Source organism: Hyperoodon ampullatus, assembly GCF_949752795.1.
Source record: "Hyperoodon ampullatus genome assembly, chromosome: 9".
In the NCBI taxonomy this organism is placed as follows: domain Eukaryota; kingdom Metazoa; phylum Chordata; class Mammalia; order Artiodactyla; family Ziphiidae; genus Hyperoodon; species Hyperoodon ampullatus.
This window is the reverse complement of record NC_136922.1, coordinates 70,336,539-70,352,180: the sequence shown is the minus strand read 5'-3', so window position 1 is coordinate 70,352,180 and position 15,642 is coordinate 70,336,539. Positions and strand designations below refer to the sequence as shown.

Here is a 15,642-nt window from a genome sequence, read left to right as displayed (position 1 = left end):
AAGGAAGTTTATAGCAATAAAATCCTACCTCATGAAAGAAGAAAAATCTCAAATGAACAACCTAACCTTACACCTAAATCAATTAGAGAAAGAAGAACAAGAAAACCCCAAAGTTAGCAGAAGGAAAGAAATCATAAAGATCAGATCAGAAGTAAATGAAAAAGAAATGAAGGAAACGATAGCAAAGATCAATAAAACTAAAAGCTGGTTCTTTGAGAAGATAAACAAAATTGATAAAGCATTAGGCAGACTCATCAAGAAAAAAAAAGAGAATACAAATCAATAGAAGTAGAAATGAAAACGGAGAAGTAACAACTGACACTACAGAGATACAAAGGATCATGAGAGATTACTATAAGCAAGTATATGCCAATAAAATGGACAACCTGGAAGAAATGGACAAATTCTTAGAAATGCACAACCTTCTGAGACTGAACCAGGAATAAATAGAAAATATAAACAGACCGATCACAAGCACTGAAATTGAAACTGTGATTTAAAATCTTCCAACAAAGTAAAGCCCAGGACCAGATGGCTTCACAGGTGAATTCTATCAAACATTTAGAGAAGAGCTAACACCAATCCTTCTCAAACTCTTACAAAATAAAGCAGTGGGAGGAATATTCCCAAACTCATTCTGCATGGCCACCATCACCCTGATACCAAAACCGGACAAAGATGTCACAAAGAAAGAGAACTACAGGCCAATATCACTGATGAATATAGATGCAAAAATCCTCAACCAAATACTAGCAAACAGAATCCAGCAGCACATTAAAAAGATCATACACCATGATCAAGTGGGGTTTATCCCAAGAATGCAAGGATTCTTCAATATATGCAAATCAATCAATGTGACACACCATATTAACAAACTGAAGGTGAATAACCATATGATCATCTCAACAGAGACAGAAAAAGCTTTTGACAAAATTCAACACTCATTTATGATAAAAACCCTCCAGAAAGTAGGCATAGAGGGAACTTACCTCGACATAATAAAGGCCATATATGACAAACCCACAGCCAACCTCATTCTCAATTGTGAAAATGTGAAAACATTTCCTCTAAGATCAGGAACAAGAAAAGGATGTCCAGTCTCGCCACTATTATTCAACATCGTTTTGGAAGTTCTAGCCACAGCAATCAGAGAAGGAAAAGAAATAAAAGGAAAACAATTGGAAAAGAAGAAGTAAAACTGTCACTGTTTGCAGATGACATTATACTATACATAGAGAATCCTAAAGATGCTACCAGAAAACTACTAGAGCTAATCAATGAATTTGGTAGAGTAGCAGGATACAAAATTAATGCACAGGAATCTCTTGCATTCCTATACACTGATATTGAAATATCTGAAAGAGAAATTAAGGAAACACTCCCATTTACCATTGCAACAAAAAGAATAAAATACCTAGGAATAAACCTACCTAAGAAGACCAAAGGCCTGTATGCAGAAAACTATAAGACACTGATGAAAGAAATTAAAGATGATACAAACAGTTGGAGAGATATACCACATTCTTGGATTGAAAGAATCAACATTGTGAAAATGACTCTACTACCCAAAGCAATCTACAGATTCAATGCAATCCCTATCAAACTACCAATGCATTTTTCACAGAACTACAACAAAAAATTTCACAATTTGTATGGAATACAGAAGACCCTGAATAGCCAAAGCCATCTTGAGAAAGAAAAACGGAGCTGGAGGAATCAGGCTCCCTGACTTCAGACTATACTACAAAGCCACAGTAATCAAGACAGTATTGTACTGGCACAAAAACAGAAATATAGATCAATGGAACAGGATAGAAAGCCCAGAGATAAACCCACACACATATGGTCACCTTATCTTTGACAAAGGAGGCAAGAATATACAATGGAGAAAAGATAGCCTCTTCAATAAGTGGTGCTGGGAAAACTGGACAGCTACATGTAAAAGAATGATATTAGAACACTCCCTAACACCATACACAAAAATAAACGCAAAATGGATTAAAGACCTAAATGTAAGGCCAGACACTATAAAACTCTTAGAGGAAAACATAGGCAGAATATTCTATGACAAAGATCACAGCAAGATCCTTTTTGACCCACCTCATAGAGAAATGGAAATAAAAACAAAAATAAACAAATGGGACCTAATGAAATTTCAAAGCTTTTGCACAGCAAGGAAACCATAAACAAGACCAAAAGACAACCCTCAGAATGGGAGAAAATATTTACAAATGAAGCAACTGTCAAAGGATTAATCTGAAAAATTTACAAGCAGCTCATGCAGCTCAATATCAAAAGAACAAACAACCCAATCCAAAAATGGGCAGAAGACCTAAATAGACATTTCTCCAAAGAAGATATACAGATTGCCAGCAAATACATGAAAGTATGTTCAACATCACTAATCATTAGAGAAATGCAAATCAAAACTACAATGAGGTATCACCTCACCCCAGTCAGAATGGCCATCATCAAGAAATCTACAAACAATAAATGCTGGAGAGCGTGTGGAGAAAAGGGAACACTCTTGCACTGTTCGTGGGAATGTAAATTGATACAGCCACTATGGAGAACAGTATGGAGGTTTGTTAAAAAACTAAAAATAGAACTACCATATGACCCAGCAATCCCACTACTGGGCATATACCCTGACAGAACTGTAATTCAAAAAGAGTCATGTACCACAATGTGTATTGCAGCTCTATTTACAATAGCCAGGACATGGAAGCAAGCCTAGTGTCCATCGTCAGGTGAATTGATAAAGAAGATGTGGCACATATATACAGTGGAATATTATTCAGCCATAAAAAGAAATGAAACTGAGTTATTTTTAGTGAGGTGGATGGACCCAGAATCTGTCATACAAAGCAAAATAAGTCAGAAATAGGAAAACAAATACCGTATGCTAACACATATATATGAATCTAAAAATAAAAAGAAATGGTTCTGAAGAACCTAGGGGCAGGACAGGAATAAATATGCAGATGTAGAGAATGGACTTGAGAACACAGGGAGGGGGAAGGGTAAGCTGGGATGAAGTGAGAGAGTGTCATGCACATATATACACTACCAAATGTAAAATAGCTAGCTAGTGGGAAGCAGCCACATAGAACAGGGAGATCAGCCTGGTACTTTGTTACCACCTAGAGGGATGGGGTAGGGAGGGTGGGAGGGAGACGCAAGAGGGAGGAGATATGGGGATGTATGTATATGTATAGCTGATTCACTTTCTTATAAAGCAGAAGCTAATGCACCATTGTAAAGCAATTATACTCCAATAAAGATGTATAAAAATTTTTTTTCAGGTACTTACTAGAGAAAGAAAAATAATGCACTTGTGAGAACTGTTCATTCTTTGCTTCAACCTAGTTTCATATAATACAGGCTTGTCTTGAACAATCTCACATTTTGCAGAATTGAGCACTAAAAGTAACAAGACTTGTGGAAAAACAGAACTGGGTCTATATTGGAACTTTGTGACCAGAGCACTAACATAAACAGTAATACCCCTAATAAAGGTTCCTAGTAAAGTTAAATCTCTACTAGCATCACTGTCAGAAAACTCTTTTCAATGTTTTACCTGTGCTTCCTTCTTCCAGATATAGATCCTAGAAGGCATACACTTTTGATAAAGACTTTTCATCAGAATTCTTTTTTTACTACATTATTTTAATTCATGGTGAAATGTCTCCACATCTGTATTTCCCCAGACAGCTGAACATAGTGGAAAGCCTAGCAATTCTTGAAGCAAATAAACAGCCACTTTTTGCTCTAAAGGAAGGCACTTTGGAGATTTTCTGCCTTTTTTTTTTTTTAAGCTCTTTATGTATTGCAAAAGTGGTCTTTTTAATTTTGAGAAGCTTGCCACTGATTGCTTCAAAACAGTAACAGGCTGGACATAATTGTGCATGAACCAAGATGACCTCCACATCATCCTTATAGTATGTTTTAATTTACCAGTAGTGCATGAGGTGAATCAAATCAAAGAAAGACTGCAGAAGAACTAACTATAGTACCAGCTATTACAAACCCTGGGGATCTTATTTCTTCAGGTGCTTTTCAACAGTCAACAGAACAGAGACCCCCTCAAGGACACAAAATACAGCAGGGGTTCATGGGCTAATGGCACTCACTCACTCCTCCAAAGAAACAGAATGTACTTTAAAAGTCTTTGAGGTGAGTAGAGGACATTTTAAATTTTTATTTATTTAAACTTTACACACCACTTATTTCCAAAAAGGACTTTTGGTAACTGCCAGAGAGGAAGGGACACATGCCAAAGAGAATTTCATGCTCTTTTTGTTTGTCATAACATATAATTCAGACATAATGTCTACCTAAGTTTTAGTGGCTCCAAATGGATTGAGAGCTTAGTGATTAAGAACACGAATTTTGGACCCAAGCAAATCTAGGTTTGAATCTTGGCATGTCGCTCACTAGCTGTGTGACATTAAATTAGTTCCCTTCTCCAAGCCATGATTCCTTTCTCTGTGAAATGAGGCTAATAACATCTGACATTTTCGTGAGAGCTGGGTAAGATAGCATATGTAAAGCAACACAACAAATGATAACTAAAAACCTTTTTTAAAAATTATTATTTTTTTTGTCTTTTGTCAAGAGTAGATCTTTTTCGGGCTTCCTTGGTGGCGCAGTGGTTGAGAGTCCGCCTGCCGATGCAGGGGACGCGGGTTCGTGCCCCGGTCCGGGAGGTTCCCACATGCCGCGGAGTGGCTGGGGCCGTGAGCCATGGCCGCTGAGCCTGCGTGTCCGGAGCCTGTGCTCCGCAACGGGAGAGGCCACAACAGTGAGAGGCCTGCGTACCGCAAAAAAAAAAAAAAAAGAGTAGATCTTTTTCACTGCAATCGTATATCTAAGCATTATCTATCTACATTTTATATGGTTTCAAAATTGTTAATTTACAGAAGAAATGTATTTATTTATTTATTTATTTTTGTGGTACGTGGGCCTCTCACTGTTGTGGCCTCTCCCGTTGCGGAGCACAGGCTCTGGACGTGCAGGCTCAGTGGCCATGGCTCACGGGCCCAGCCGTTCCGCGGCATGTGGGATCTTCCCAGACAGGGGCACGAACCCGCGTCCCCTGCATCGGCAGGCGGACTCTCAACCACTGCGCCACCAGGAAAGCCCAGAAAAAATTTATTTTTAAGCTTCTATAGGCCCTATTTATTTTTGAAATGCTAGCCCAAACTTATAATATACCCTGGCATCCTTTAGTAGTATTGAAGGTCATTGAAATCACATCACAGTTATTGTGAATCCAGACAAGTAAAAGTGAAATGTCACAAAAAGTAATGCAGGGAACTCACTTTGTTTAGTCAATAAAAGTGATTGGACCTGGTTATCTTTCCTGCCTCTTTCATTTGCCCAGGAGACAGTTGGAGGTTATAACTTAAGCTGTTTCTAAAACAAGATAAAAGAAAAACCTCTTTCTGAGTATTAATATTTTAAAAACCAGTTGATACTTTCTAAGTGCATGTTTGAGAAAAATTAAAGGAACATGGATGTTGGTCGAACTTTTTTTTTTTTTTTTTACTCTTGATTAGTTTCAAACTGAAGCTTTTAGTAATGATCCTGGTTTGTCTGTGAGTCAGGAAAACACATCATAACCTGAAAAAATATATATGCTCCATACTGGCCCGGTGCTATATGGTGCCTCTTCAAATTGCTACCTGTCCTTCAGACTCTTGCTACTTAAATTGTCATCCCCAGACCAGCAGCAAGAATCACCTGGAGCTTTTTAGAAAGGCAAGATCTAGGATCCTACTCAGACACAGTGAATCAGAATCTGCATTTTAACAAGATCCTGGGCTGATTCCAATGCATTTAAAATTTGAGAAGGCCTGCTTTATGTGTGTCTGTCTCTAACTTCAGTGCCTTTTCCTTACCTTTATTCTCCTCCAAGCAACATCCCAGAGTCCCCTACTAACACCTTGGCAATGTTTAATACAATTTCTACTGTAGTCCAATATATGTATTTCCCCCAAAATGCATGATTTTCAAAATCATACTAAAGTAACAGGGTTGGTAGGAAAAATAGTGTTGGGAGATCATTCAAATTTTAATCTACATGGTAACCAGAGGCTCTAACCAAAATCATAATTGGTACTTCCAGAGATAACTTGGACAGCTAGGCAGGCACTGAGCATGTTTGGAGGCTGCTTCAAGGACATTAAAAATTCACACAAAACAATGAAGTAGAAATGCTGGCTTACAGGTGCAGAGACAATGCAAATGGAAGCGGTGCTCTGGACAGGAGGATGAACAAACTAACCAAAGGGGAAAGCTGGTTAAAGTATGGGTTCAGCTTTCTGGAGTGGAATCCCCAGTGTAAGAGCTCATTTTCCATTGTCTTAAAATATAGCCAAAAGGACTCCTATCTGTGTAATATCCAAGCTAATGGATTTTTCTTTTCCTGCAGAAGTTTCTAATTATTGCTACACCTGCTCTTTGCCTAGAATTGGTCACATATGAATCAACCTAACTTCACTTTTATGTTGACATAATTCCCATGTTTATAAATGACGTCAAGATCATAGTCATCCTACAAACAGGTATTCTGACACTATTATAGTCTTTCCTATAAGAGGAAAAACAAAATATCCCCCTGAACTAATTCTCACTAAGGTGTTAAGGACTCATTCTAGGTGTATGTGAAAAGACCAATATACAATATTCAGAAACAAACTTTAGTGACAAAATTTCAGATATTTTGAAGAAGATGTATTTTAAAAGTGGTTCTTCTCAAAATCCTTTAAGCTACACAACACAAGCAAACACTTATACCCTGCTGTCGCCTTTCTTCCTTCCCTCCTTTATTCTTTTCTCCCTACTTTCCTTCAACTGTCATCTATGGAGCATCACTATGTGCATGGCATTGTGTGGATGCTATAGATAAAAGACCTAATGGGAAGACCATTTTTAAGAAAAGTATTTAGTGACCAAGGAGAAAAACCACAAAAATTGATCAAAAGGATTATTTTTTATGAAATAAAAATCTGTTCAGAGACATTAGAGGGAAACAAGTTATTTATCCTGAATAGATTACCAAGGGGTCACCTCATGAGCAACTACAAGTATTAGAAATACTATTTGATCAAGTAGGTTGTCCAGCAATTCTCAGGGATTCTGCAAAGAGAATAAAAAAGTGACTTAAAAACTGAGAAAAGGGGATTTGATTAGGTGTTTAAAGGACTATCCTAAAATGAGAGATAAAAAATGTTGTAATGGGCATAATGTTTGAAGTGTGGAAAGGTCAAAGCTGGCAAACTTAGGAGGGTTATTACCCAACAGATAATTTCATCCCATTTCTCCCAAATACATTTGCTCTTGCTCTTCCAGGGCATTTGACAATAACTCACTCACATGAAGGTGGGCAGTTGTCATTTAGGCCATACAAAAATTACACAACAGTTTGGTCCACATGGGAATTCTGTCCTGATAAAGTAGAGGACAGCAATGCAATTCATTAGCACCTTAGTCCCTTGGTTGGTATAACCTCCCCTTGTGTGTGACAGCATCACTATTATCTTTATCATCACTGTCACCACCCCGTCCATAGCAAATATTTACTTTGGAATTCACTATGTGCCTGACATTCATTGCACTTAAGAGTTTAATTTGCATTCTCTGATCTAATCCTCACAAAGACTATCTCGTGCCAATGCCCACGTGGATTGGGAGGACACTGTGCAAGTGAGATTATAATACCTCAAGTCTCACTAAAATCGGTTAGCTGAAATCCTGCTACCTTTAGGCATTCCAAATCCTGGCCTTTCGACAAAGTTTCAGTTATGCAAGATGAAAAAGTCTGGAGATCTAATATACAGCAATGTGACTATAGTTAACAATACAGTACTGTATCATTGAAATTTGCTAAGAGGGTAGATCTTAAGTGTTCTTATCACCACAAAAAAAGAAGGAAGGGAGGGAGGGAGGGATGGAGGGAAGGGAGAAAGAAGGAAGAAATTGGAACCTATGTTGGGTGATGGATATGTTAATTAGCTTAATTGTGGTTATTTTACAATATATATGTAAATCAAAGCATCAAATTGTAAAATTCAAATATACATTTTTTATTTTGTCAATTATATCTCACTAAAGGAAGGGGAAAGAAAGTAATTCCTGTTAACCACAGGCTTTATAAGGATGAATATCAATCCCTGACCTGAATTTCTCTCCTCCAGCCTTATAGTTAAGACTTTCTCTAAAGGGATTGGCAATGTGATTTCCTAAAAGATTTACAGGTAGAGAAATTTCAGAATCTCTTTTGGTTTTCAATTCTATTCCTCCCTCTAGAGAAGTGGGAAGTTGTCCTAGCTATTTTGCCTCTCAAATTTGATTCATTTAATAAATCTACTCTTCAAAAACAAACAAACAAAAAAACCCAATTCTGGACTTCTGTTAATCATTTTAGGTATTTTAAAACCAATCTTATGTAGGTAGATTTAAGGATACTTCTACCTTAATTTTGAATATATCATAGATATGTATCAAATTTACAACCTTTTATTGCTGACAGAATAGTTTTGCATCTTTATGGGTGAACAGAAGGCTTTCCCTTAAGGCACTAAACTTGGTTACTCTGCTAAAATAGTGGAAAATACATTATTTTAACTGTTCTAGAATCACAAGACACAAGATATGCATATTCCTGCTAGAATCCCAAATTCAGGTTGCAGCTTCTCCATCATATGTCTTGTCTCTTTCACATCAAACAACTGCTTCTCCTCCTTCAGCGTGAGTTCACATATTGGGCCCTAGGCAATCTAGCACTTCTATTACCTGGGCTATAAATGCCCTTTACATAATTCCAAAGCATTATACGTTTTCTAGATTGCCACTTCAATCTCTTCTGCCAAAATTGGGAAAATGTAGAAAGTGTATAGCTAACTATCATACACACACACACAAACACATTTGTGTTCTTCATTTATGTGTGTGTGTGTGTGTACACACAATGTATATGTGCTTGTCTATGTGTGTTTGTGGTGTGTGTTTTATACGCATGTATATAAAACAGTGAGGGAGAGAATGAGACTAAGAAAAAATGAGAATAAGAGAAAGCAATTTCTAAATTCTGTATCCAATATATTATTTAACTCTAACCCATATAATGTTCAATAGCTTTGCATTATATTTACACATGATTTTAATATCTTAACTACCAAGATGAATATCTTTCTAGTTTCACTATCGATCCCTTTCTTTACCCCAACAAAAATTAACTATCTTTAAGTGTTACCCATAATTACACTAGTCATTTTTATTCAGTGGAAGTTCTAATATATCAATGTGTTACACATTGCATTTTTGTATTTCATGAACAATGTTTTTTAGTTTTAATTTTTTTCCAGCTTATATGCTGCTTGAATATTTTAATTAAGTCTTGCCAATGATTTTTTTCACTTATTAAGAATACAGAGATGAAAGAGATTAGGTAGATTCACAGACTTTCTAAAAGTATGACTTAATTATAGAATAGGTATCAGTATCATGCTTTCTCTTATGAAAGAGGGTACATATCCTATGCAAATGCTCCTATAAAACATTAAAACACAAACATTAAAGCAAAAAAATGAGCTTTGTAAGTTATACATTTTATTTTCTGTAATTTTTATAGCACACTTAATCTAGCAAATAATTCTTAAATAATGTTTGACTTCCTATTGGAGGTCATCGAGAGGATGTGACTGTTGGTTTGACCCGGATGTGAGCTGGACCTCAACAATTGGAAGCTCCTCATCCCCTCCTCTGTTTTTGGAATGTATGTGCTGCTTGCCTACTGCTCCCAGGAGCTGCCCCCAGGATACAGCCTTGAGCTAGTGATGTGGTGATGAAACTCTCTGGACTGGGTATGTGACTGAACCTGGTTAAGGCCTCAACATGAACTTTTAAGACTGTCGTGGGCTGGCGTGGAGATCTACTTGTCTTGTAGCCTCATAAGTTCCCTTGCTTGTTAAACCTGCCAGCCACCAATCTGGAGTGGTCTGTCTCCCTCTTTGGTCTCTCCCTGCCCTCTGTGTCCAGGGGCCATTTTCAGATCATACCTGGAAGCTCCTGAGGAGGTTGTGAAGTAACACTTTCAAAAAACCCAACGTTTTCAGTAAGCCCCCAAATTATTGTTTTACAAATGTATTTAATTTAATCAACTTGGAAAATTTTCCAAAGGAATAAAATTCACTAATTTTGAGAAATAAAGCAGGACAAAATGTACAGTTATATTTTCTCTAATCATTTGTAAATAAAGTATCAGGACAAGGCTGGGTCTTAATCTAACCATTTATAATATGTTAGAGTTTTGATATAGGATAAAATGATTTACTTCCTTTCTGTTTTAATTTTTTTTCAAAGAAACATAGTTAAACAATAGGAAGAATTTAAGAGGTCAATTAATCCAACTTTTATCTAATGCTTAATGAATAACCTCTATAGCATCCCTTCAAGCAACAGATTCTGCTTGAAAATATTCAGTGAAAGAAAAATCACTTCTCTCTTGGACCTCTTGAGTTTATAATTTTTGTAAGATTTTTTTTTAAGAGTAGCATTCAAATTCTATGAAGACTACTTCAAGAACCCAGATCTTTCTCATAAATAGTGAGAGACAAAAATATTTAAGTTATAGAGCTTAAGCTTGAATTGAAATGTTTTCTAGCCATCTAAGTTAGAAAGACATTGAATTTGATGGAGAGAGCTTGGTCTGGCTTGGTGATGAGTACCTAAACTCTGTATGTTACAGTTCTTTCATCTCTCAAATAGCCTTACTGTCATTTGGGGTTTATACAGACCAGACAAAAACTTTCTCATATTCTTTCTTAGATATTTAATCTCTATTTCCTTCAAAGCAGTGATCTGTACAACACGCAAACATCTTTCCTTCTATTCTCTAGTTCCAAAGCCTCAGTTCCTCAAATGCCATTTCAGCAAGAGACCACGTTTGTCTTTCCTTAGGTTCTCCTCCTTTCTCAGGCCCCTAGCCATAATGTTGTGATTATTCTGGGCACAAGGACTCTTCCTTCTGTCCTCTTAACTCTTTCCATGACTTACTCCTTCCATAGGATAAATGATTGTCACATAGGATAAATGATCAGTGACATCAAATGGAAAGTCTTCTTTGTCCTCCTTCAGGTCTGGTCTTTTCCTGAGCTGTGTCTCCTAACTCTGATGAAGAGATATGTTTTCAGAAAGATTTATCCTGCCTTTCCTTAGCGTCTTTAGGCAAATACTTATGACTTCCTTTATTTCTATGTTTTCTGTTTAAACTCCCCCAAAGAAAGAACCAGCTTGGTTCAAATAGTGAGCAATCAGGAAAGCATGCCCTAATGAGGGAGATTCCTCATGTTACTACCTCATATGCCAGCCTCAATACTGACCACTCTCGGCTCAGGGGTCCAGCCCTGGTCATAGCACCTGTAGCCCTCATGGTGAAGTTCATGTCATGGATCACATGATGTGTATCCTGTATCACATGCTCTGACTTATATGAACTTAATGAACTGACTTAATGAACCCCTCAGAATAAGGGAGAAGCCATGTAACTGGCCAGTGGTTTTTGTGGCTTACTGAATATAAACATAACCACCAATAAAACAAGACAAGGAACTATCAGGCAACTTGTACATGAATTGTTATATGTCATAAGAGTTTAGAGCAATAAGAATATATTGCTTATTAATCAATAAGCAATATATTCAGTCAAAAAATATTCTTAGGTGGAAAAAATGACAACACAGGAAAGAGCAGTAGGGTGCAGGCAAAGGCATGAAAGCAGGAATGAGCAAGGCAAGTGTGGGTGGCTGGAGGGGTTTGGCTGGATTGATTAGTTACTATAAGGGACTGCTAGGGCCCTAGGCATTCAGCTAATGGCTCTTATTCAAGCTTTAGGCCTCAACTAAAATGTACATCCTCACTCAGAATGGCCTTCTATGACTACCCATTCTAAAGGAGACTCATATATTTTCCTGTCTTATAACATTCAGTTTTTTTCCTTGATAGCATTTATCAAATATTGAAAACTATTAATTTATTTTTTGTACTTATTTGTTTGGCATAGTGGTTAAGTATGTTGCTCTGGAGTGTGGTTGCCTGGATTTGAATACTGATTCTGCCACTCACAAGCTTTGTGACCTTGGGCAACCTTCTCTGTATCTTAGTTTCCTCATCCATATAGTGGAAATAAAAAGACTGTTCCCCACTGGGTCATTTTGAAAGCAAAAAAGTGATATACACTTTAAAAATATTTTATATGTTTATACATTTTTAAATATTTTTTAAAAATATAAACCCAACATCTAATATATTGCTTGGCACATAGTACACACTCAAAATTTGAATGTGCTCAAGCTGGGAATTGCTTATAAGAACTACTGGGACCTGGATAAACAAAACTGACAGAACTTTAGCTAAATGAACTCAGAAAAAACAGAGAGAAGACTCAAATCACTAAAATCAGAAATGAAAGTGGAGACATTACTACCAATTATACAGAAAGAAAAAGGATTTTAAGCAAGTACTGTGAACAATTTTATGCCAGCAAATTGGATAACTTACACTAAACAAATTCCTAGAAACAGAATCTATTTAGACTGAATCACAAAGAAATAGAATATCTGAATAGATCTACAACTAATAAGGAGATTGAATCAGTTATCATACATTTCCCAACAAAGAAAAGCCCTGGACCTGATGGTTTCATTGGTGAATTCTACCAAAAATTTAAAGCAGAATTAATACCAGTACTTCTCATACTTTTCCAAAAAATTGAAGAGGAAGAAATAGTTTTTAACTCGTTCTTTGAGGCCAGCATTACCCTAATACCAAAACCAGACAAAGATACTAGTAGAAAAGAAAATTATAGACCAATATTCCTTTTGAAATTTTATATAAAAATCTTCAACAAAGTACTAGCAAACTGAAATCAGCAGCATATTAAAAGAATGATACACCAAGTGGGATTTATTCCTGGAATGAAAGGATGATTCAATTTACAAAACTCAATCAATGCAATACACCATATTAACAGAATGAAGGGAAAAAACTACAAGATCATCTCAACTAATACAAAGAATTTGACAAAATTCAACATCCTTTCATGATAAAAAAAAAAAAAACCCAACAAATTAGGAATAGAAAGAAATGACCACATCATAATAAAAACCACATATGAAAACCATGCAACAATCATCATATTCAATGATGAAAGACTGATAGCTTTTGCCCTAAGATTAGGAATAAGGTGAGGATGCTCACTTTTGTCATTTCTATTCAAAAAAGTTCTGGAAGTTCCAGCCAGAGAGACAAGAAGAAAAAGTCATTCAAATCAGAAAGGAAGAAATAAAATTACCTGTATTCACAGATGACATTATCATAAATGTAGAAAACTCTAAATATTCAGCAAAAAAAAGTTAAAACTAATAAATGAATTCATCGAAGTAGAAGGATACAAATACAACACACAGAAACCAGCTGCATTTCTATATACTAACAATGAAATATTGAAAAGGAAATTCCATTGACAATGGCCTCGAAAAGAATTAAATATTTAGAAATTAACCAAGTAAGACTTTTACAATAAAAATTACAAAACACTGCTGAAAGTAATTAAAGAAGACATAAATAAATGGAAAGAAATTCCATGTTCATGGATAGGAAGATTTAATATTAATACTTCCCAAAGTGATGTCAATACTATGCAAAGTAATCTACAGATTCAATGCAATCCCTATCAAAATTCCCATAACATTTTGTGCAGAAAAACTCATCCTAAAATTCATATGTAATCTCAAGGGACCAAGACCATTCTATGGGGAAAGGAAAGCCTTTTCAATAAATGGTGCTGGGAAAAGTCGATATCCACATACAAAAGAATGAGTTAGACCCTTACTTAACACCATATGCAAAAATTAACTTAAAATGGATCAAAGACTTAAATGTAAGAGTTAAAATGATAAAACTCTTTGAAGAAAACATAGGACAAAATCTTTGCAACATTGGATTTGGCAGTGATTTATTGGATATGACACTAAAGAGATAGGCAACAGAAGAAAAAATAGACAAATTGGACAACAAAAATGTTAAAATTTTGTGCATCAAATGGCACTATCAACAGAGTGCCAGGCAACCTGCAGAATGGAAGAAAATATTTGCAAATCATATACATGGTAAGGGATTAATATCTCTTATCATATATAGAGAGAACTCCTAAAGCTCAATAACAAAAAAAAAAAAACCCAATTCAAAAATGGATAAAAAACTTGAAGAAACATTTCTCCAGCGAAGATATACAAATGTCCAATAAACACATGAAAAGATGCTCAACATCACTACTCATTAGAGAAATGAAATATCAAAGCTGCAATGAAATACCATCTCAAACCCATTAGGATGGCTACTATATACTATATGAACAAACAGAAAATAACACATGTGGGCAAGGATGTGGTGAAATTAGAAACCCTGTGCACTGTTGGTGGAAATGTAAAATAGTATAGCCACGGTGGAAAAATAACATGATTGTTCCTCAATGATTAAAAATAGAAATACAGCTTTTCAAATCTGCCATCTGCAGTGGCAGCGCCACCAATATGCAGACTTTCGTGAAGACCCTGATGGGGAAGACCGTCACTCTCGAGGTCGAACCCCCGGATACAACAGAAAATGTAAAGACCAAGCTCCAGGACAAGGAAGGAATTCCTCCTGACCAGCAAAGACTGATCTTTGCTGGCAAGCAACTGGAAGATGGATGTACTTTGTCTGACTACAACATTCAAAAGGAGTCCACTCTTTATCTTGTGTTGAGACTTCGTGGTGGCGCTAAGAAAAGGAAGAAGTCTTACACCACTCCCAAGAAGAACAAGCATAAGAGAAAGAAGGTTAAACTGGCTGTCCTGAAATACTATAAGGTGGATGAGAATGGCAAAATCAGTCGCCTTTGTCGGGAGTGCCCTTCAGATGAATGTGGTGCTGGAGTTTTTATGGCCAGCCACTTTGACAGACATTATTGTGGCAAATGTTGTCTGACCTATTGTTTCAACAAACCAGAAGACAAGTGATTGTATATTGGTTAATAAAAGACATGAACTAATGAACTAAAAAAAAAAAAAAGAAAGACAATATATTAGCAATCCCACTTCTGGGTATATGCCCAAAAGAACTAAAATCTGGGTCTCAAAGAGATATTTGTATACCCATGTTCATAGCAGCAATATTCATAATAGCCAAAATGTGGAAGCAAACCAAGTGTTCACCTACAGATGATGGGTAAGTGAAATATGGTGTATATATATATGCAATGGAATATTATTCAACCTCAAGAAGGAAGAAACTTCTGATGTATGCTACAGGATGGATGAATCTTGTGAACGTTTTGCCAAGTGAAATAAGCCAGCCACAAAAAGACAAGTATTTTTTGATTCCATTATTATGAGGCGCTTAGAGTGATTAAAATCATAGCGACAGAAAGTAGAATGGTGGTTTCCAGGGGCTGGACGGAGAGGGCAATGGGGAGTTATTATTTACTAGGCATAGAGTTTCAGTTTTTCAGGATAAAATGTGTTCTGAAGATGGATAGTGGTGACGGTAGCACATTATTAATGTATTTATTGTCACTGAAGTGTACACCTAAAAATG

At 36.3% G+C, this 15,642-nt stretch overlaps 1 protein-coding gene across 1 annotated transcript; it reads left to right on the top strand.

Annotated features, from left to right (window-relative positions):
• The first annotated feature begins 14,583 nt into the window (after positions 1-14,583).
• On the top strand, positions 14,584-15,109 carry LOC307058027 (ubiquitin-ribosomal protein eS31 fusion protein-like). The gene has a single exon (XM_079711355.1). The coding sequence runs from the start codon at positions 14,598-14,600 to the stop codon at positions 15,063-15,065; it is 468 nt and encodes a 155-aa protein (XP_079567481.1). The 5' UTR covers positions 14,584-14,597; the 3' UTR covers positions 15,066-15,109.
• Positions 15,110-15,642: the final 533 nt, after the last annotated feature.

Excerpts from the sequence above, each read along its gene's own strand:
- LOC307058027 (XM_079711355.1), top strand. The coding sequence starts at position 14,598 with ATGCAGACTTTCGTGAAGACCCTGATGGGGAAGACCGTCACTCTCGAG.